General features: G+C 37.6%; 1 protein-coding gene and 1 long non-coding RNA gene across 5 annotated transcripts in view; one reads left to right on the forward strand and one right to left on the reverse strand.

The window, feature by feature from the left end:
• Positions 1–24,039, reverse strand: part of SPEF2 (sperm flagellar 2) — a 185,765-nt gene that overhangs the window by 40,325 nt on the left and 121,401 nt on the right. For 3 of the 4 annotated variants that reach the window (XM_045038153.1, XM_045038156.1, XM_045038157.1), the window contains 8 exons: positions 18,611–18,758; positions 16,630–16,758; positions 15,394–15,532; positions 12,414–12,643; positions 2,841–4,006; positions 2,496–2,713; positions 1,953–2,375; positions 877–1,871 (listed from right to left, as the gene is read on the reverse strand). In XM_045038153.1, the coding sequence (XP_044894088.1) occupies positions 1,520–1,871; positions 1,953–2,375; positions 2,496–2,713; positions 2,841–4,006; positions 12,414–12,643; positions 15,394–15,532; positions 16,630–16,758; positions 18,611–18,758 (2,805 nt within the window). In that variant the 3' untranslated portion in view covers positions 877–1,519. Of the gene's footprint in view, positions 1–876; positions 1,872–1,952; positions 2,376–2,495; positions 2,714–2,840; positions 4,007–12,413; positions 12,644–15,393; positions 15,533–16,629; positions 16,759–18,610; positions 18,759–24,039 lie in introns of those variants that run through there. The other variant, XM_011286553.4, reaches the window with a different exon arrangement.
• On the forward strand, positions 1,262–12,561 carry LOC123380291. The gene is made up of 3 exons (XR_006585813.1): positions 1,262–1,354; positions 12,250–12,340; positions 12,420–12,561. It is a non-coding gene; the product is annotated as an uncharacterized LOC123380291 (long non-coding RNA).

A 24,039-nucleotide genomic window follows, 5' to 3' on the forward strand; every position in this document is an offset into this window, starting at 1 on the left:
TTTTGCACCTGAATTTTTAGTATTTATAAAAGTCCAATGTGAACTTTATCATTTCTTCTAGCCTTTAAGAAAATGCATTAATCCTTTTAAAATATCAGTGGCTCAGACCAAATACATAATTTTGAGATTTGGAAGTTAGTTTTCTGGGTGGCAAGAGCAGACTTTTTCTTTGATATGACTGGACATCTGATAAGTTGTTCAGAAATAAATTCTCTATCCTTTTTGATCAAACCTGAGTATCTAGTTTTATAGAGATGAGAAATTTTTCCCAGGTAGTACAATTTTCAGTAAAATTAGCTTTATTTTCAGTAAAAAACACATTGGTTTTTAGATAAGTTAAAAATGAATCATTCATGAGGTGCCTGGATGGCTCAGTCCATTAAGCATCCAACTCTTGATTTCAGCTCAGGTCATTATCTTAAAGTGGTTGTGGGACTGAGCCCCATGTCTGGCTCTGTGCTGGGTTTGGAGCCTGCTTGGGATTCTCTCTTCCTCTCCCTCTGCCCCTTCTCTGCTCACATGTGCATGCACACACACACAATCTTTCTCTCAAAATAAACAATAAACATTTTTTTAAAAAGGAAAGAAATCATTCATGTTCCTCAATATGAAACTGTAAATAAAATCTATTTTATGAAACCATGAAGAGTCTCTAAGTATTTAAAAATTCTGGTTGATATGCAATATATTTCCACTGTCTTTAATAGCTATGGTGCAAGTAAAGTGTTGTAAGATATTAGTTCCAGCTTACATAGGAATTGATCTGGTGACCGTAGTGCGAAAGGTGAAACTATTTTAATATTTGACCTTGTCCATTACATATGCCCCAAGGCATATGGCAATATGATCTTCACATAAAATGGGATAACACAAACATAAACTTAGAAATTTTATTCATGGGGGGTGCCTGGATAGATCATTTGGTTAAGCATCTGACTCTTGATTTCAGCTCAGATTTTGGGCCCAAAGTTGAGCTCTATACTCACAGCTCGGAGCCTGCTTAGGATTCTCTCTCCCCTCTCTTTGCCTCTCCCCTGCTTACACGCATGCTCTCTCTCTCTCTCTCTATTTCAAAATAAATTAAAAAAAAAAGAAATTGTGTTCATTGATTTAAGAAATACCCTTTTTCAATTTGGCTCTAAGTAGTTACATAAAGCAACTGTCATTTAGAATTATGCAGGAAAGATGTTAATTGTATGCCAGGCCTAAAGGAATTCAGATCATAATCATCGCCTAGACACCCTTTGTAATAACTCTGCAAAATATGACATCAAAATGACACCATTGCTTAGAAGGATCTCCTCCATCCATAGAACGTGAACAAATGTGTGGATGTAGAAGTGATCTTAGAAAGGTACAGGAAAACCAATCTTTGGATTTTGGCTTTGTTTGTCTGGTAAGATGCCAAATGCCTTTTACATTTGATGTGAAGACTGGTTACTGTGTTACTTTTAAATTTCAGATTAAAAAGAATTTGTTTTTGCTCTGATGAATGACGAAGTCCACATTTGTCATATTGCTAATCACTTTCATAATGGCTTTCCGAGTTTGATGAACAAGAGGAATTAGGTCTTGTGTCACCAGTTGAAGATGGTGTTCTTGTATTCCATAAGTGGATAGCTTTCCTAGGGTCAAAGTTATTAATGTCTGGAGAGTTCAACTGAATTATCAAGAGATCCGTCATACTTTCAGCCTTGATCGTGGCACGCATTTGTGATTTGGCACGTTTCATCTGACTAAAGCCACGTTCTGCTTCTGCAGAACTTGCAGGGAGCGTCAGTACTAGGTCCACTAGTGTCAGGATATTTGGATATTTGTGCAAGTAAACAGAATTCACAAAATCCCAGGTCAATTTGCAGATGTTCTGAAATCTAGGGGGAAGAATGAAAAGTGTAAAAAATTGAGACTCTCAAGTTTCATTCAAATATTTATAAAATACCAACTATGCTTACCTAGCATAAATCTCTAATTTCAACATGCTCCATTCAGTGTCCACTTCATCGATTTCCACATTGGCAGCTTCCAGTAGTGGTTCATAGTGGGCAGTCAAGATGGATACCTCTTTTTCTCCAAATTCTGCCATCAATATATGAGAGAAAAAGTCACATACATGAAAGAAACCTACAGTCAAAGAACAACGGTTAGAAGTTGGTGCATATAGGGTACCTTGATTTATCTTTGTGGGCCACAGTTTAAAGCTTCCAATCACAGTAGCCTTCACTACATCTTGGCTGGCATCTCTGAAACAACCTTGCAGCCTCTTGACAAGATGTGTTAAGACCGTGCTTCTCACATCAGAAATGTTTCCCTTTCCTCCCAGGCAGTTACCATGAAAGTGTGTGGCTGAATCTACCTGACGTTCCTTTGGTCCTGGTCTGGGGAGGAAAAGACAAATCCCCCAGATAAACAATTAAATGAAAAAGCACCTGACAAACAGTGTCCCCAATCAAACTGTCTAGTTTGACAGACCCTCAGACCATTCCCCAATTCCTCACCTTGTTTTATACATTCTGAGCATTTCCAGTGTTGACTCTAATGAGGCAAATACATCAGCAATGGAAGAGTTTCTGTTCTGATTGACACGGGAAAGAATGCTAAGGACATTAATGACATCCACCAAGAAATGGACGAATTTAACAATGTCTGCTTGGAGAAGGAACTCCAGGAGTTCGTTGGCTTTCTGGTGACTAGTGTCATTTCTGCCCTCAACTGCCTGTAACATAGATCGGGAAGAGAATAGCCATTTATCTTTCTCAAGATTATTCTTTCAAATTTCTCAATAAAAATGTTCTCTGTCAGTCTGGCAAACTAAAATAGTGTGGTATTTCAAAATGACTTACTGAATGTAGTTGCTGGACTATCGCAGGATATCCCCTGAGAAAGTTCTGGAGGGCTGCCTGTAATCCCTGAAGCCACCTCCTGCCCCCTACTCGAGAAGGCAGCACAGGGCGAAGGTGAAGGCCTTTGAAAGCAGTTATCAGAGAACTCTTGTGGACAGGAGAACTGTGGTAGAAGTAGTAGATGCTGTGAAGAAGGCCTCTGACATCATTGTACAGGGGAACGCTCTGGAAGACCGCCCTGTAAGACAGTTCAAGATGATGTGCAAAGCAGTACACAGTCAGTGCTCGTGGCTGGATTTCTCTGAAGAGCATGGCCACCCCGTTGTTTTCTCCCTCTGAGCCAGGGGCACCATCACTTCCAAAACCAACCAGTTTCTTCGCCCAGTCTTGGTTCGATAGCTTAAGTTGAAGATTTCGCTCTAGAGTTTTCTCGATGGCATTTCTTATTTCCAAAGGATCCTTCTTTTCTACTGTCTGTACCCCAACAATTTGGCAATGCACTTTTCCTGCACATGCAAACTGCACGTAGACAAGTTCAGCTTCCTCGGTTGAGCTGTCTGTGATTCCACCACTGAGGACAGAGAAAAATTTACTTTGTTCTAGTTTCTCTCTCAGATTTCTCCGTTCCACTTCAGCGATAAAATACGTGAACGTTCTTGCTGATTTGTTAGTTCTGAATACTGGGCCGATATCGACACCCTTCATATCATCCAACTTGCACATCCAGATAAAGTCTTTGAGGGGGCGTCCCGTCTTGGCGATAGCATGGCATGATCTGAATAAGTTCTCTATTCTCCCGAGGGTGACTTTGCTCATGGTCGTCACCATGAACTCTGTGGTGGCTCGGTTCACTGGAGAACCACTTGTTGCTTCCATTAGTGAAGCCTTGGCATGGGCCTCACTGAGATGATGTGCATTGAGAAATTCAGTCCTAAAGTTGTCAGTGCCATAAAAAAAACTCACTTGATTTCCCCTTGACTTTACTCCATGCTTACGACACAGGCCACAGAACATAAGATTTAGTATCTCATCATATATAAGCCAAGGGTATTTTTTAAGCCAGATTTTCAAAAATTGATTATTCCTCTTTGGAAGATAATGGTCAAGCTTCTGCGGCCTTTTCTGCTTTTCAGTGACTCGGTTCATGTCGCCTGGAGGACCCCTGCCTTTAAAATAACTCCATGTTGTTATTTTCAGTAATCACCAATCTCTACCTTTAATTTTGGTTAATATCTGCCCCCAACACTTGCTCATTATTTCTGGAAGATGTTACAGCAAATGTTTATGAGTGGGATGTCAGGCATTCTGGTCAGCACTTTAAGTGGCTTATATCATTTAACCCTCATAATCCCTTATCCCTATTTTATAGTTAAGAAAATGGACCAATCACTTGTCATTTTATAAACAAAAGCACTAGGGCACAGAGAGGTTAATTAATTTGTCTGATGTCACAGTGGTTGTATGTGGGGAGCTGGGGATCACTAGCAGTCAGTCCTACTCCGCAGCCCCCATGTTTACATCACTATTACAGGTTTCTCATAGCAAAGGGTGCTATGTTCTTCTTCACTCTAGTTATGTTTCTCTTTGCATAAGAGGGACATTGTTTTTTGCTGACATTTGCTTCCTGTGGTGAGAAAAAAAATAATACGACACACACATCAGCAGGCCTACAAGATTCACCTTGGACATCACTTCCATCCCACCAAAGGCCCACCTTCTCCAGCTGTGTTGTAGCCAACCTGTTCATTTAGCCCAACTGAAAGGGCTTTAGGCTTTGAGACCCATCCCAGATGGTTTCAAGGAGCTATGCCTCATGCCTCAACTTTGTCTTTTATACTTTATATGTATATATATATATATATATATATATATATATATATATATATATATATTTTATATATATATACGTATATATACTTTATATATACTTATATAATTTATATATTTATATATATTTATATATATATATATATTTTATATATATAGTACATATATATAATATATTACATATATATTATATATTATATTACATTACATATATTACATATATTACATATATATAATATATTATATTATATTACATATATACATATTACATATATATTATATATTACATATATGTAATTATTACACATATATTACATATATATAATATATTATATTACATATATATTACATATATTACATATATATTATATTATATTACATATATATAATATTACATATATATTACATATATATTACATATAATTACATATATAATTATATATGTATATAATTTACATATATATATTATTACATATATATTACATATATAATATATATAATATTACATATATATAAATAATATATTACATACATAAATATATATATTATATATATAAATTTATATATATAATATATATAAATAAATAAATATATATTTATATACATTAAAAAATATATAAATATATATAAATAAATAAATATATAAATATATATAATATATATTATATAATTTATATATATAAATAATATATTACATACATAAATTATATATTACATATATATATAAATAATATATATATTATATATTACATATATATACATTATATATATTACATATATATAAACATATATATATATATATATGTATTTTTTTTTCTGGACAGAAGGACAGAAGAATTTAAATCACACAAAGCAATGTCCTAAAATAGTTTCTCTCTGAAGGCAGGGAGCCTAGACCATATATTTATTTCCCTCCTGCAACTTCTGTGACCCTACTGATCATTAGACTATATTGTCCTATTTTATAATCTAATGCAAAAGTGTAATATGTGTTTGTGTAATATTATACTAAAATACCTTATGTCAACATACAAGCTCAGTGTTTCGTTTTGTTTCACTGCTTTACTGTCCTAGGTTGACTGCTCAGCTAGATTTTAAACTCTTTTGCAGAAAGAACCACACTTACTTCCTTTGTGCTCCATAATGGCAAGATGAGTGTGAGCGTGTGGCAGACGTTTCAGAAAATAAACATTCCCTATTGATTTTCATGATCTCATAGCTCTTAACGTCTTTTACTGGAAAACCTTTGACATTGGTCAATCTGCTTCTGCTTTTCTTACCTTATTTGCATCTAACTTCTATTTGCCTTTTAATCAGCTTTTCGGTAGTTGTTACTCTTAGCCCCATTTTGTTCCCTCGCCAAAATCAAATCCTAAATATTACTGTTTTCATGGAAAGGGAGTCTCCTTGTAGTTGATACCTCCTGACTTCATTTTCATCCCTACACTGTCATTCTCCCACACAAGGCCTTCAGCACCAGGCTGCTGCCTGCTCGACACACACAAATGCTGGTGAACACATGAATGAATACACAAAAAAAGAAGTGAAAGAAGTCTCATTGCTAACAGAAAGGACGTGAACTTTTGCTACCGATTTAGCTAGCTTTTACGTTTTTAGCTTTATGAACAGAATTTCCAGAAGGTGTTATCTTGAATTCTGAGCACATACTTTCATTTGCCTAATGCAAATTCTCTGACTTCATGAGAATATGTTTCCTCCTAAAGTTACAGCTGAAACCCTGCCCACAGACAGTTTTAACAGGTCCAAAATCTTCTAGATTTACTACTGCATTTCCGTGATCTGAATCTACATAGCGGAAGGAGTTCACCCACTGAGAGAACCACAGGACATATGGGGGCTACTACTTTTTGCACCAATCCCTAGATTTTGCCACCTGGAGAGATATCCCTGTTAATAACATCAGTCCTTCTCTATCACCCTTTCTAAGAAATCTTTCTACGGTTTTTGATTTGTGTAAAGTCAGACTAATTTAAGCAGGTTTCAGATTAAAATATGGGGCTTATATCCCTGCAAATATTGGTGCCATATTTGTATAGTTTCCTCAGAGACACTAGCTTAGAAAGATCCACAGAACTTTCTAATGATTCCCCCCCGTCACCCCCCACCAGTGCCCTCAGTCCTGTCTCTCTGTTAGTTGAGGCTTGGTAGAGAAACAGAGCAGTATCTGTGGCTCTCTCAGAGTCTCTTTCTCCCTGTAACCCACTCACATCATTGGGCTCTAAATATCTTTGATAATCTTTTCCTGCATGTCCTTTTCAAGCCACTTTGAGACTTCACAATCTGGCCACAAGGTCTTTACTGTCCTCAAATACTGCCTCTTTCCCCATCTGGTCTGTTTGCTGTTCCATGAATATGTCATGCATGCAACCTCAAAATCTTAATGTCTACTCTATTTTCCCCTTTGTCTGGAACACCCTGCCCCTGCCTTTCTTCCTGGAAGGTTCCATTCAAAATTCTCCTCTGGGCTAACCCTTATGCTGACCCACAAAGGCAGCAATAACTACTTCCTCCTTTGAATTCTTGTAAAAACCATGTAGCTGAATGATCTAGCTTAGCCACCACAGACAAGAGTTCTGTTTGTGCTTTCTGTCTCTGAGACCAATCACTGAATCTCTGGGTCTCTAAAAGAGGTTCAAAGGAGGGGCCCCTGTCAGTTTTTAGAACAATATTAGAGTCCTGAATAACTAAATGCTGCCTCCCTTGAAGAAGGGATAAGGGTGTAGAATTTGCTGGACTGTGTTCTCTCTGGAGAGCCTCTCAGCAGAAGCAAAAACAGCCATGAACCAAATCTCTATAGGCATTACATGGAGTACTGATGGGCTTACAAAGAAAAGGAGTTCTTTTGGTTTAAGTGCGGACAGGGGAACATTGCTAAAGTGTTCTAGTTTCAACAGACTCCAAATTGCTTTCATTGGACAAAGACTGTCTTCATGATGTGCTTGGCACTTGATGCTTAGAGACAAGACGTACCTACTCAGAGCTTAATGCAGTACACAAAATGAATGCTTTTGTTTGGGATGTTTTTGGTCCATGGGGGAGCCATAAACCCTGTCGCTTAATTCTATCAGGTGGTGTTTTTTTGTTTTTTGTTTTTTTTTCTGGAAATGTTCCAGGGTAATGGTGTAGGTGCCTATAATGGTATGTGTACCTTCAGGATATCGAGCTAACGTTTTGGATAATAATTAGAAGGGTTTGTATCACTATTGTATAACATTTCATATTATATAAAAATAAGTTATTACTATAATTATATAATTAAATCACAATGGCTTATATATTACACTTAAATTGCACATTTTATGTTCCAGACACTTTCTAAACACTTAACATATATTAATCACTTTAATAACTCATAGCAGCTCCATTGAAATACCCCATTTTCCAAATGAGGAAAGTGAGTCAGAGAGAGGCTAAATAACTTGCCCAAGATCATACTAATCAATCATTTGACGAATGGTGCCACTGAAAAGAACTGTCTGACTCTTCTTATCCTTGGATGGGTCTTCTTACTCATCCAGCCATGGGTAAGAAGTGAATCAACATGGAAATGCTGGGATGGGGCCTGACACATGGAGCCTGACACCATGCCAACATTGGCTATTGTTATAATTTGGAAGATATTTGCTGCATCTCATTCTGTGCTGGGAGTATGCTCGTGGGAATCCCTGGGACAGTCAATGAAAGAATGTCTTGCTGAACCACTGGATACCTCTTACTTAAGCTGCTCCTAAGAGTCTAAGTATGGATCTTTGCTGGGTGGCAAGAAAAATGCTAGGATCACAAGTTGTTTCATTGTATTTTGCGTGATCTTGTATGATGATCACGCATAAGGCCATTTTTCTTTTCTGGCCTATTTGTAACGATCATATCAACAAATGATATTTTATGTCTCATGACTACATTTACCAAAGGAGATTTAGAATCATCCCAAGTGGCAGAATTTGACCAGGAAAGGAGTGTTGAATATAAGCATTACAATATACAATGCATTTTCAATTTTTCCATTATCTTTAGCAAGGACTATTTTAACAAAGACTTTTATTTTTCAAGTGGGGGGGACTTTTATTTTTCAAGCCAATACTCAGCAGAAAACTCCTTAAGCTTTAGTTCTTTCCATTTATATACTGATAGTAGTTACTCATAAGTATTTAAGGTCACTTGTTTTACTTAAAGATTATCCATTTCCCTCAATAATTTTATTTTTGTAGCATAATTAAAAGTTAACCAAAGTGGAACTTCAGACATTGTAAGGAGTGGGCATTACCACTCCTTATAAATTTGCTAAGACATCTTGCTGTGAGCCTGGTAATATGATGACTGTTATGTGCAAATATGTTTGCTTTTTTTCCTAGAGAAAATCCATTTGTTCATCATATTTTATCATATTTTAGTGAGCTTTAAAGTTGCATCTTAGATACCATAGGTTACCCTGGCATATATGAAGTCGTTTATGGAAATGATCATGTTTCTTGGCTTAAAAATAACGGCAATTTTCAAGTTCAAGGAAGAAATTATGTAGGATTGCCCATTTAGAAATGTGCCACTACCAGCCACTTGCTCCAAACTGATCACTTCAACTAAGATGGTCTTTGGCAACTGTAGGGGTCCTAAGGTAAATACAGTGGAAAGTACCATGAAAGATTGATTTCCAATTCTCAGAAGGAATATGACAAAAGACTTCACTTAAAAGATGGAGGGCGGTGTATCATTTAAGGCACTGAAAACAATTGCAGAGCTGAGGAAGAAAGACTAAAGACAGAGGGTCTTTTGGGGGCTCAGGGAGTTGGGGGGAAGGGTGAGTTGCACTTATTGGGCTTCCTCAGGGAGGGGCAACGTCAGGGTTTGCAGCCTGGCTTCAAAAATGTCATCACAGAACTGTGACTCTGGGGTGCAGAAAATGGAATGGAATGATTCTTATTTTACCTTCCCTTTATGACATTAGCAAGAATAATAACAATGCATATGACTTTTATTGATAGACTACTGCGCTAAGGTTTTACATGTACTTGAAAAGCAAGCAACAACAGCAATAAATATATGTGTGTGTGTTAAAATAGTATAATTGAGCCAATAATAAAGAGTTTAAACTGATTGCTTATAGACCATAACTCATTTTGAACCGTGAAGTCTCCCAAATCTCACAGTATTATATAGCCTCGTAAGTTCTGCAGCAACTACACCAGTTATTCTTAAATATGTGTCAATTCTCCAGCTCGGGTGGGTGGAAATGGTTTCCAAGACAGAGAAGACCTCCCCATCTGTTTGCCTGTGGTTCATGCAGTTGGGGAACAAGAGGAAAAGCAGTTTCCTGATTCTTTCCCTGAACATCCACACCCATGCCTCTTATCTGCACACTGTCTAGTGGCTGTTCCTCGAACTTTAAATATTCTGTGTATCCCTGCCATCAAACCACTCTTCTTCCATATCCTTCCTCTGAGGTATTATCCCACCAGATTTTCCCTGACCAACGTCATTGCTCGCTGATCCTCTTTTGCTCTGCATTCTTGAGCACTTTTAAAAAGTTGATACTCCGTTCCAGAAAGAACCTAAATAGAACTTTATATTTTCTTCTTCGTTACTTTTCAAATTACACTCTGAGTCTGTCAGTCAAGTGGTTTTCCTTTTACATCTACTTTTTAAAATGTATATATAACTATCTCCTGCCTCCCCCGTTTCCTTTCTTCCCTCTTCCTTCCTCTTTCTACCATACTTTGAAAGCTGTTGCATTCTACCATATTCAGAAAACAAACAAATGTATCAGTTGACATATTTTAGTCCCAATGGTTTCTAGAATTAATCTTCTAAGACATACACATGTCAACTTATAGCTGCTATTTGTTATTTGTTTTTAAACTTTTAGTTGAAATGCAGGCTCTAGACTTGAGGTTGGATCCAAGGATGTACCATGGTTATCATCGTGAATACTAAGGTTCTTAAAAAGGGATTAGAAGTGGTTGATAATTTTCAAAATCCACTTCCACCTACTCACATGCCCACAAATGCTTTTAGTTTTGACCTGCTAATTGGATGATTTCCTTCTCATCACCCTAGTGTAGGATTAAGGCAAATCGTATTTCATATTCAGAATCTTTATACATGCATCTTTTTTAATGTAAAAAATGGTGTGAATAAAATGAAGAGCAAAAGCAAATTTGAAGAAGGAAATATGTAATAAGAGGGCACTGTGAAACCTATACAAAGGGCAAGAGAATGGAATCTGCCTGAACAAAAGAAGGAAAGGATTTCATGGGTTGGGTTTATAAAACTGTGATTTTTTTTTTTTACACCTGCTGATGGCCACATTTCCTTCCTGCCCAAATATTGCCAGCCAGAGTTGGTACACATCCACAGCTGCCATGTGTGTCTTTATGTATTGAAGGTGTAGACTTGCTCACGTTGATTAGTTGCACTGACATGTAGAGGTTCTCCCAAGGGGCACGTGGTTATACCTGTTTCACCCAGTGGGCTTAGCAAAGAGGCGTTCAGACTTAGAGTAAAGGAATGCCCTTTTAACTACTGAGATTTGATGTGGGTTTCTAGAAATACTAAACTTAAAAATTTTGTTAAATGTTTATTTATTTTTGAGAGAGAGAGAGAGACAGAGCATGAGCAGAGAAGAAGTGAGAGGGAGATACAGAATCTGAAGCACGTTCTAGGCTGTAAGCTGTCAGCACAGAGCCTGATGCAGGGCTGGAACCCACGAACTGTGAGATCATGACCTGGGCTGAAGTTGGATGCTTAACTGACTGAGCCACCCAGGTGTCCCAAAATACTGAACTTTTAAAGAACAAATGAAATCTAATTACTCTGAGAGTGGAATTGTGTTAGTGCTATTGGCTATTCTCTAGAGAAAAGTAATGATTTTCCTATATGTGGATATTGGAAGATAAAATAAACCTGTTTATGAGAGGTGGCTTAGTTCAGTGAGAAGGGGCAAGAACTTTGAAGAAATCTGGATGACATATGACCATAGGCAAAAATTACTTTGTGACTCAGTGTCCAGACCTATAAAATGGAGAGGAGATGCTAATCCTACAGGACCTGTCTGAATTACCTGTGCTATTAATTGATGGAATTCATTAAAGAATATCTGGGAGTAGAAAGAGACTGTATTTAAAAAAAAGCCTGTGCAGATGCTATAGAGTCATCATGATAAAATGTGAAGGAAATAAAGAATTAGTGTGCATGAAATACTATGTACAAGTATATGTGAACAAATTAATCAGTTAAGCAAATATTTTGTTAACAATTTATTTGTTCTGTTCTTAATCTGTGAAGCACTGAGGAAAAAGGCAAATATGAAAGGGAAATTCTCTCCTCCCTGGTCTCCCTTCACAGATTAGTCAGGGAGACAGAAACACAAACTCATAACCCCAATACAAAGCCTAGACTGGAAGTATATGCAAAGGCTGTCTCTCTCAACTGCCAGACTAAGTAATACTCAAGTTTACCAGCTTTTGGCCAGAGGCAGGGATGGGCCCAAGAGGAGAATTAGCAGGAATGAGGATCACCACACTGCTAAAGTATTACTCACTGTTTTCCTCCTGTTTGTTTAATTCAGATCTATGCTGTATGAAGCAAACGTGTCATAAACTAGAACAGAGCAAGGGCTCATTTTGGTGACACTCAATCCCAGAGGGCTGATTTTACTTGTGAGTAAGTGATTTCCACCCTCATTAGTCTTATCCATTTTTGTGCTTTTTTCACAATAATTACTTTTCCTACCTTTAGGTGCTATAATTAAGAACTGATCTCGAAGGTTGTCAAGCTGTTCGATGGTCAGGGTGCCATTTTCTTCCTTTTCTATGGGTGGAGGACGTACTGGAGGAGGGGAATCTGGAAAGACTTTTACATCACCATTAATAAAGAAATCTTCTTGGTCTAAATAAAGTTCACTCTGAATTTTTGTCGATGTTTCAATGTGATAGCGAGCTACCTCAGTTAATTTTTCCACACTGAAAATGGAAAAATGAATAGGGTTATCCCCATTAAAAACTATTGGTTTAACAGTATTTGCTTAGTAGACATACACACAAAGTCTACACATCATATAGCTAAGTTAGACAATTCAATCCTCATGTTTAAAAATTCTAATTCTCTTCAAATCCATTTTGTAGAAAGGCAAAGTATAAGTAAATAGAGATTAGAAATAAAATGCATGCTCAAAGAGCTAATAGTCACATTTTATACAAAGCTGAACAAAAAGGGACTTCATAAAATATGGTTTTATTAATATTAGACCATATTTTACTGTGTAAGCAAGATTATATCAAGAGATATATTTCAATCTAAGTATGAACCAGAATAAAGTTATATGGTAGAAAAACCTGTAAAATATAATTGTTAGAACAACACATTTATTTGGAATCTGGATAAATTATAATGTTAATCAAATTTAATAATGGATTTCTAGAAGAGTGGCTTTTCTCTAACTTTATATCAAGGAATTTGATGTTATTGAAGACACAATTGTCAGAAGGGACTTTAATAATATATACCCATTGAAATTGCTTTCTATTTTTACAAATAACAATTCCTAGTTAAATCATGTAGTATAAATAGCAATAGTTAGGTGCAGTAAAAAGAGTACTCAAAGCTGAGCTCTCATCCCAGAATTCTCTGTAACCATGAGTCCTTGGTAATTTACGTAAGCTCTCTGAATTTCCTTACCTTTGCATGGAGCTGATAAACACATAACTCCATACTTTATGGTTATTAATGTAAAGCCACACAGGGCATGGATTTAAGCTGAACTGGGGATTATAGTTATGGTCCTAATTAAAGGCCATTTCAAAAGCCAGAGAAGTTTTTACACGAGAAGTGTATAAATATTTATACAGAGAAGTAAAACATTACCGTATTACAGAAGGGATTGTGTTTATATTTCGTAATAAAGATTGGACATTATGGAAAAATCCATTTTTAATCTGCTTTTATGTAACCCAGGAACACCAAAATACAGACACTAAAAAATTTTTTTAAATAGTATTAGTTGCTTTCTCTCAAAAGACAACCCTAGATTTCAACTCCAGCATTCTGTGTTGGTGAGTGTCCATATTGCACGTATTATCTAATTAGTTTATGCCTCGTGGTGGTTGTGTGCTGGTGCAGAGGAGAAGGCACTGGATAGCTATTAAGTTTGCAACCTTGAGTGAGAAGGGCCGACGACCGCAGACCAAGACTGACCGAGAACCAAGATCTCAAAATGGGTGTGCACCACCTAGTGGAGGTTATCAGGCACACCCTTCTTATGAATGGGAGGAATTAAAAAGTGCCAGGAGAATAAAAAGCAAGATTTGAAGTTCCCAGGGATCTGATAGCTTTCTCTCTCTCTCTCTAGTTTTCTTTTACCACCAGAGTTTTTGCAATAACCCAAACAGAAAGCATAGCTGAACAGTCCTAGTTTTAACTTCTTCTGGCTACATTCAGAGGTCAGATACATACACATAACATATATCTGAGAAATTGGAATACATCTGATAAAAATAAGAATTTACTCTTGATGGCCACCTGGATGAGAGCTGTGAATCCTAAGAATTAAGAAGACATGTTCTCATTTGTAAGTGGCAGGCAGAGAACAGAACCGAACATCACTGCTCTGTGATGCTAATGATAACTCAATTGGCTATACAGTAGTAAAATTATTTTAAGTCTTACTGTAATAGTAAGGTAAATAAGCCTTACTGCAACCAGGCTGAGTTATGTGTGTGTGTGTGTATGTGGGTGTGTGTGTGTTACTATATAGAACAACAGATATAAAAATCTAGGCTGAAGATTTTACAAGAGAACTTTCATTATGAGACAAGGATTGTAGAGAACAAACTATAACAACTGTCTTGTAGATGGCACTTGTTTCAGAGAACACTTGACATTTATATTCTATGTAGGTAGCAACTTCTAAATCTTCAGTAAATGTTGATTGGAAACTGTAGTGTTCACAGAATCTAGATCTAGTAGAAACCTCTGGAGTTTCCTGGTTGGAGTCTTTCCTTTTATAGATGAAGGCCACAGGGCCCCAAGCAATTAGGCATGCTGCTAATTTGTGGGCAAGGAAGGAGTCCCCAACTCTTGGAGCATCATGTCTCCTGACTTTCAGTTGAGGGCTATTTCTGCTTTGCTGAGCTGCTTTTTCATGGGAGAATTAAGGGAATAAAACGCTCTGCCCCCCCCCCCCCACTAGAGATGAAAAGTCTGAAAAAACCTTTGGAACCCAACAGCAAAGCAGTACTGGGTATTACCCTAACAAGGGAATCAGCCTAAGTGGTAAAACATACCAGTGAATGACTTCTTAATCTCCCATTAATTGGCCCTGACTACTAATGAGCCTGGCATTAGAAAAATGTGAACCATTATCTTATTTCTGAAAAATATTTAAAAATAATGCATAATCTTACCTTGTAAACTAAGGTCCTCATTGAGCAGTGTAAAAACCAAACTCATAAATGATGTGCAAATCTGGCTATTACAATAGGACACTTTGATATGCAACTTACTGTTTGAAACAAGCCAATACAAATGCACATGTGATCTCCTAAAAGGTCAAAATTTCAATTTGCAAATGTAATGTACATTTATAAATGCCTACAAACCTGCCAACTTTGGCCCCCAGGACTTAAAAAAAATACATTTTTAAATATACTTCATTAAAATACATTAAAAAATATACATTTTCAAAATACATTTGAAAAGCCATGCAGTATATTACCTGGCCATTTCATTCAAGTACCTCTCACCAAGCCACTTTTCCATGAGTTTATATACATCAACCACCTTTGTTAGTAAATCTTCAAGGAAAGCCAGTGCTTTTGTCTTTATCAGTTCAAGTCGGAACTGTGTGGCTATCTCTATTTAAAAAGAAAATAAGGATTTTAAAATGTATACATGCATTTTTTAACCAACTAAATTCAATTTTAAACCAATCACGCTTCAGTTTGTCAAGATGTAGGTGCACATTTAATATAGGAGTATAGATAAGTAATACCTGATCTATGTCATTGAGAAAAAAATGTAATGTATGGTAGGGTCATTTGACAGTTTATTTAAACCAAAAGTATAAACTGAGATTTACATTTTATTGCACTTTATAGCAATATACTCTTTGATAAATTGGAATGGGAAAACACAAATAGATAATTTCTGTATTTCAAAAAAAAGGAAGGTACAAAGTCTCTTGATAATCTCCCTACTTTTAGAAACTTGGGATAGCAATGCCATTGTACTTTGTTAGCACTGGAAAAACTAGGGTAAAACCCATGTGTCCCAGGGCTTATGGCTGCCCCTGGCACACACTATCCACAGACGTGGATTTTACTTCTGAAATAGTTTTCCCATCTTTCTTCTTTGCTTCTTCTACCGCCACTGGCCTAATTTGCTAAATTTTCTGATTTTTTTTTTGAAGTCCATTTTTAGTTGCATTATATGACAAATGGAAGAGACAGAAGGAGAATATGTCTTGTAAAATAATTGTTATCTACAGAAAAGGAGACTCTTGAACATTATTGATTCATGACTGGCTCTTCTTGGCCTCTGTTCCCAAGAACTTACTTTCAGGGACTGTTAGCCTTTAGTTAGCATTTATTTTCCTAGTGAGAGGCCTTAATTATTCTTAGCATATAAAACCACCAACACACGTGGTCCTAAGCCTTCTCACACTGACTCTAACATATTCTTTTTGTTTCTGTTCTTTGAGATTCTAATTATTGCTAGTGTTCTCCTAACCCCTTCCCAAATTTTCTTTGTTTCTTTTTGGGATCCCACCAGACAATTATAGAACAGTCAAATCTAGCCCTCGTGTGGTTTTATGAAAACAACCAGCTAAATGTTGTATTTTTCCATTGCTTTGCTTTGTGTTCTAGACACAACTTGAGCCAGTCATGGGCTGTTGGTCCTACTGGTCTATTTTCCACTGAAAAGTATCATCTTGGTTCTTTTCAACTGCTACCTTCAAACTGCAGGGCAGCAAGGTGTTCTTCCTTGATTTTGAGCATCAGTTCCTTTTTCCTTTCCATTTCGGCAGTCTGCTCTGGTGACACTGTCACGGGTGTGGCTTCTGCTATTGGCGGCGATTTACCTAAAAGGACAGTGGAAGGTGCCGGCCTGCAAGTATCCACACAGCTACTCGGATAAAATGAGAACGAAGAGAAATGTGCGGGTCTGTAGTAAACCTCTTGTGATTTGCAAAGGAACAACCCTGGCCCTGACTGTGAGTTTGAAATATTGGCCTTTCCTTGAGAATTCTCCAGGTGGCATCTCGGCTAGATGCATATAAAAATGCCCCATTTGTTTAGCATCATGGGAAAATGAAGTGGTACTAGATTCCAAAGAAGGTGTGATTCAGAGCCTGGGGACAGAAATTAGCAAACCGCAACATAGCATGGATGCCATTAGTCACTTGCGAAAGCACCGCTCCATACAAGGGACCAGTGTGAGCCAAGTGTTTCCCAGATCCTCATCAAGACAAGACCAGGGAATAACCTCCAGAAGATATGGCTGAAATGAGGCTCATGGTCAAGAATCTGTAATCTACTGAACAATCTTTTCAGTAGCACTTACCTACAAGTACTTCAGTGATTACGTAAGAGAATTAGAAAATAAGCATTTGTCAGCATTTGTCAGAGAATCTGCCCTTGCGAAATGGCAGTGTGATTCCAGCTGAAGGCCCCATTCACGTGATTCTACTTAGTGCGGTCAATCTGTCTTGAAGGTCTGACCCCAATGGGTTCAAATCTTGTGAAGAGGAGATAATTGTAAACAAAGAAACTGTAATAAAATGTAACGGCAATAGTAGACATGTGTATTAAGTTACAGGTGAAAGAACACTTAATCTTGCTGGATTTCTGTTTTATCGTCTGTAAAATTAAGGGACTGGACTCAGCCATTTAGCCATTAAGGTAAACTGAAGCATGTCCTTCAAATGCTGCTTCTTTCTTTCATTTCTACCATCTGAGATGGACCATGTGGTGTGTTTTTTTACGCAGTGCTATTCTTCTCTTTACTTCAATGTCCCTCCCCACCCCCCGCTCTCCCCGCCAGCATCCTCAGTGCTTCCATCTCACTCCTGCTCAGGATTGCTTAAATGTACTCTGGGAAGTGCTTCCCTACCCCTCAGATGGAGTAGGTGACCTTGCTCTCAAGGTCACCTGTACCTTCCCAACTAAAGAACAATGACTGGTCAAATGTCTGTCTCTGCCGATAGACTAGATTTCCATCAGGGCAGGGACTGTGTTTTTGTTCTTGTTCAAGTTCATCATGGTGTCTTTAGCACCCATCATAGTGTGCTGCTAGCAGGTGCCTAACAATCATGTCATGTCATGAGCAACTGACTACGGAGGTGACTTCTGCTCACATATTTCTGTCTCTTCCTCTCTTGCCTCAACTTACCTTAAATATGTACAGGTGGGTAATGTTGGTGGCAGAGTTTATCCCCAAGGTTGACGGGAGGTCTCTCCCAGCCCGAGTTTTCTCTCACCTCTATTTTCCATCATGTCTCCAAGACAGAGATTAGGCAGGAGGCCTCCAGGAGAGAGGTACTTGCTTACATTAAACCAGAAACCTGAATTCAACCAGAAACCTGAATTCAACCTGAAACTTACATCCACATAATCACTTTTCACCCAAACTTGTCTCGGGTACTGCAGCCCCCTTGAGCACACTTTTCAGATGACATATTGTCATCTTGGCGTTCTTCTAGCATGTTCCAAACTGTTTTTGAGGTTTGTTTTATCTTGGAGACACTTGACTATTTGGATAAACAAGTTAGGTGAGACAGGTACACGGTATGATCAGCCAGCTGACACCACAGGAGCCTGAGTCTCTAAATTAAACCTAACAAACAGTAGCTTTAATGTGTCTGCTTAAATGTTTGTGTTCTACCAAGGAGAGGCGTAAGCATCCACAGTTTTGGATGCTAAAACCAGGAATACCTTTTGCTTTTTTGTCTGCCTTTTTTTTCTTGGGCGGTTCATTTTTGACTTTTTTATTTGTACCCATCTGAGGAGATTTTTCTTTTGTATCTGTTGGCTGGTTTTCCTTTTCTTCTTCCATGAGCCTCTGATGAATTTCAGCAGCCACCTGGTTGTATATGAGCAATATTTTAATTAATGCAACACTTCGGAAATATGGTAACTGTTTGGATTGAGTCATCACTCAATTCCACTGAAGCCTCATTCTATTGCAAACAATCATGCCATGTATTCAATATTTATGGAAAACACACTTTGGTGTCTGTGACAGTGTCATGGTTATGCTTTTAAAAAGCTTCCTTTTTAATCTCAGACTCTATGGATTTAGCCCCCTCCCCACTCCCCATTCTTCCAAGTTCCTGTTATCTCTTGGCCTTCAACCCAGGGCATTCTCCTATATCAATGTTTCTCACCTTTTATTATTATTATTATTATTATTATTATTATTATTATCATCATCATCATCATCATTATTAGACTCCCCTACAGAGTTCTAAAGACAGATTTTCCTACTAGCCCCCTCCATGAAATTTTAATGTTCCAAAGTGTATCTATGTATTTATGCATACTTGTGCTTTATACATAAAATGGGTGAGAATTTCTCAGCCCCCCCCCCAACCAAGTTTTGGGAATGCATGTCCTATATTGATTGGGCTCCCAGACACTTGGATGCTGGGCTTCCATGCTACTCCAACACCAGCCTCATCCAGGAAGTGTTCATGAGAATGAACTGTCCTGCAGGCTAGCATCCCTTCTAGTGTCAGCTTCCTCCACTCGGGGCACACTCAGCCTCCAGCCAACTCAGCAACCCCTCCTTTCACTTGCACAGGTGTCCTGCTTTGAGAGGTTAGTTGTGGGGCCACCCCAGAAGAGCCGAAGAATGGGGAGGGTGGGGTGCTGTTGGGTCCCGTCCACATCTCCTCTGAGGCTCTGTGCTTCAAGCAGCAGGAATAACTTGTCTTGGGGACATGCCTGCAGTTTCAAAGGCCGGACCTTATGAAGTGAATCCAGCTGCCCCTGGAGAGGTGAAGAGCACTTAGGAGTGTAGCCCTGAGAAAGGAGAGTGGGGAAAAAAGACTCCCGAAAGGGAGAAAGCAAACCTGCACACACCAAGGTGGCAGGAGCAACATATGGTTGAAAACCTTAAAACCTCAATAAAGCAATTGGTGATGAAATGGGGGTCACGACAATTTATTTCTTAAAGTGTTTACTGTGTCCAAACCTGACGTTATCTCTGGGGAGGACCGAGCGAGGGGCCAAGAGGAGAAGGAGGAAGTTGCTTGGAGGTGAATAGAAAGATGAATAAGGCACAATCTCTCCCCTCAATGACACTTCGTCTTGGCAAGATACACCAGCCAGTGCCTGCTCAGCCAGAATTCCTGCACACTTCCCACCCCAGGGCTTGGCGTATAACTGTCCCCAACTGTTCTCTGAATGTGAAGTGTTGCTCAATCTTCCAAATGGGCTTTAAGCAGCTTCTAGCACCTGCTGTGCTCATAGAGGATGCCAAGGAAATGCTTATTAATAGATGGAATTTCTTCTAAAATAAACATATTCCACAGAATATACCCACAGCTTCCTTAAGATCAGTGGAGCCCTGGAGAAATAGTGAAAGGTTTCAGAGAACAAGGTTTCAGTGTGTGTGTGTGTGTGTGTGTGTGTGTGTGTGTGTGTGTGTGTGTGTATGTGCGTGTGGTTTTAATTAGATGCCCTTAATCCACAAAAATGGATTTCATGATATCTACTGTACTTTCAAATTCTTGGTAAAGCTGAAAGCAGACTTGTTAACATCCCCCCACTAAATTGCAAGCAATTCATTTTTGAATTTGTTTTTGCAAAGCACAGTAAGTTAGCAATTTTCTTTAAAATTGGATGTTTCTCCTTTATAAACAATCTTGTGGTGGTGGTGGTGGTGGTGATGGTGATGGTGATGATGATGATGATGATGATGATAATTATCATCATCTGCATATTTTTGGTCCATTTCCCTCAAAGACCTCTGGGTCTCTTTCAAAAATTAACATAATTCACAATACATCCAGCAATCTACCTGTAAGCCCAAAGAAACTCTAGAAATAATGTCTTGACATTGTGGGTGTTAAATATGACTTGTTTCTTTGAAATCATTGCATACCTGCTAATTAGAAGAAAGTTTTTCTGAAAATTAACATAGCACACTAAATGGGTAGCCCTTGGTAAAATTGCTATGTAGAAAAAAAGCCTGTTTTAAAGTGCTCTTATTTCAGCTGTGTTAATCTCTGCTGGTACCGTTTTCCCTGCAAGTTTGCCGAATCACACCTCTCTCACTTGAAACTTAAAGTTCGATGAAGGTCATGTAACATCAATGCCAAGAAAATCCATTAGAAACATAAAATCAGGATTCAAATATAATTATTAGGAATACTAATTAGATTAGTAATTAGTAAACTTTTCTCCTATGCTTTCTATGTGGTTTTTTAAAGTCTGCAAGGGGGGTGCCCAGGTAGCTCATTTGTTTAAGTGACCAACTTCTGCTCAGGTCATGATCTCACGGTTCGTGGGTTTGAGCCCTGTGTCCGGCTCTGTGCTGACAGTTCAGAGCCTGGAGCCTGCTTCGGATCCTGTGTCTTCCTCTCTCTGCCCCTCCCCGCTCATGCTCTGTCTCTGTCTTTCAAACATGAGTAAACATTAAAAAAAATAAAGTCCATAAGAAAATGGTACAATTTTCAATAAATGTTCTAACGTCATGACTTACTATATTTACAATTTCTAAAGCACTTTCGTATATATTATCTCACTGGATCTTTCATCCATTCAAGAGTGGAAAAGTGTGTGGAATGTCTCCCATGTTACAGATAAGGAACTGAAGGCTAAGATAGGCTAGGTAATTTCTGTAAAATCACACAACCGAGAGAGGTTAACTTTGTGCTGTATGATGATCTTTGTGCTATATGATGCTTTTTCTAATAATGTAATATTTTACCAAGTCATTTTCCCTAGGCAATTCTGATGGGATTTCTAAGATTTGTAAATTACTTATGTAGCTCAATAAGAATAACAATTCTTTTTTTTTCTTGAACTCCTAGATCTGGTTTCCCACTCTCTGGTGCTTGGTCATTGTAATCTTGCAGTGATCACTATGGTCATTGCCATCATCATCAACAGTGACATCAGGATCATCGGTATAGCAGCAGACTGTGCTGAGGGCTTTAGTGTCATGTTAGATGTGGGCACGATGCTAGGTGCACAGTACATAAAAAGTTTTAGAACCCAGTTAAGTATTCAGAGAAACAACTAACGAGATAAAAATGACAAACAATGACATAGATAGTGAAAGCCGAATGCTTGGGGAGACAATATTGCTACAGGGACTGGAAAAGCACATGATCAGAGAAGGCACGGCCTTCAAATGGGCAGCCAACTAGTCAGGAATCAAAGCAGGAACTAGCTCTGAAGAATTATAGAAAACATACAATTAAGCAAATGGAAGGAGGAACATATTTTAGGAGACAAAGATGACATTAGCCAAGGCATTGAAATTATTAATGCCAATGAAATATGTAGGAAGCAATATCTAGTTCATTTATGAGAGGGTTTGATGAGTTGGTTCCAGCAAGATAGGGAGCTCTGAGCCTCTGGGTCAAGGGTTTAGGATTCCATGGTGGCTACCGGAGGTCATCACACTACCCCATTTTCCTCTTTGATCAATAACAGAAGATCATTTCTGTAGCTTATAAACATCATATGCTTTTTTTTTAAAAAAAATAAATCAATCCTTTTCCTTCATCTGGATCGTTTTGCCCTTATAAATATAAAGTAGCTATTGAGATACTTGGGGTATCTACCATCTACCATCTTTCTATATGCTTTCTGTTTGTATTGTTTGTTTCTAAATCTTTTTCTGTTCCTTTTTTTTCTTCTGTTGGATTGAATATTTTAAATTTATTCACTTTTTTTTCCTATATTAGTTTGGAAGTAACACACACTAATTCACTTAGTGGCTACTCTATGAATAACACCTTGACTAAAAAATATGACTAAAAATATGTAGACTTTGATAAGTTAACAATTCATGATATAATTCCTGGAGTAACCATTCGGAGAACAGTAATAGAATGCACTACTTCCAAAAAAGTCAGGGGAAAAAAGCAAGCAAGAAAAAATAAAGGACAAAAATGAGAGGATGAACAAAGATATATCATGTAAACAATATTTAAAAGTATAATTTCCAAAAAAGCATTATAAAGAAGATTAACTCCTAGTAAGAAAAGGTTCAGTTCATCAGGCTTTTCTTTTTTTTAATGTTCATTTATTTTTGAGAAAGGGAAGGAGAGAGAGAGAGTGCACACAAGCAGGGAAGGGGCAGAGAGAGAGGGGAGACAGAGGATCCAAATCAGGCTCTGCACTGACAGCAGAGAGTCCGATATGGGGCTTGAACTCCTGAACCATGAGATCATGATCCAAGCCAAAGTCAGATGCTTAACTGACTGAGCCGCCCAGGTGCCCCAGGCCCAGATAGCTTCTTGAAGGCTACTAAACATTTCAAGAGGAAATAATTCCAACTTCCTCAAACTTTTCTAAAGAATAGAAAGAGAAGAAACATATCCTGACTTGATTTATGAGGCTAGTATTACCTGGATGCTAAAAGTTGACAAGGCTAGAATGAGAAAGAAAGATTATAGAATTTTCTCACTCATGAACAAAGATTCAAAAATCCTAGGCAAAGTATTAGGAAGCAAATCCAGCAATATGTAAGAACGATGATACTTCATTATAATGTTGGACTTATTCCAGGGAGGCAACATAAGTCTAATATTAGAAAATTGATCAATATGATATTTAACATTAATAGAAAACAGAGAAAAGAATCATATGACAATTTCAATATATGTGGAAAAAGAATTTGTTAATACATTTATGAAAAAATAAGCTATAAATGAAAAGAAATAAGCTATAAATGAAAAGAAAGTAAGCTATAAATGAAAAGAAATTTCCATAATCTAATAAATATTATCTTAAAAAATCTATGGCCAACATTTTTGTAAATTTTGACAAGCTGATTTGAAATTTTATATGGAAAGGCAAGGAGCCAAGAAGTAACAAAATACTCTGGACAGATGACAAGGTGAGAAGATTTGCTCAGTTAGATAAATAAAGGATATGACAAATAAAGGATTGACAGTTTTCCGTACAAATATGGAAAAATAGAGCAATGTGACAGAACTAATTTATGATATAAGGTCACCTAATTTATGACAAAGATGATACTGCCATGAAACGGGGAAAGATTTTGGCATTACTTACGAAAACTGAAGTATTATGTATAGTATTATCTACTGACATCGAAGCTAGCAAATACTCTTAGATATATATCCAATGGTTGTGTGTGCATATGTGCAGCAGTGGGCAAG

Source organism: Felis catus, chromosome A1 (assembly GCF_018350175.1).
Source record: "Felis catus isolate Fca126 chromosome A1, F.catus_Fca126_mat1.0, whole genome shotgun sequence".
Taxonomy (NCBI): domain Eukaryota; kingdom Metazoa; phylum Chordata; class Mammalia; order Carnivora; family Felidae; genus Felis; species Felis catus.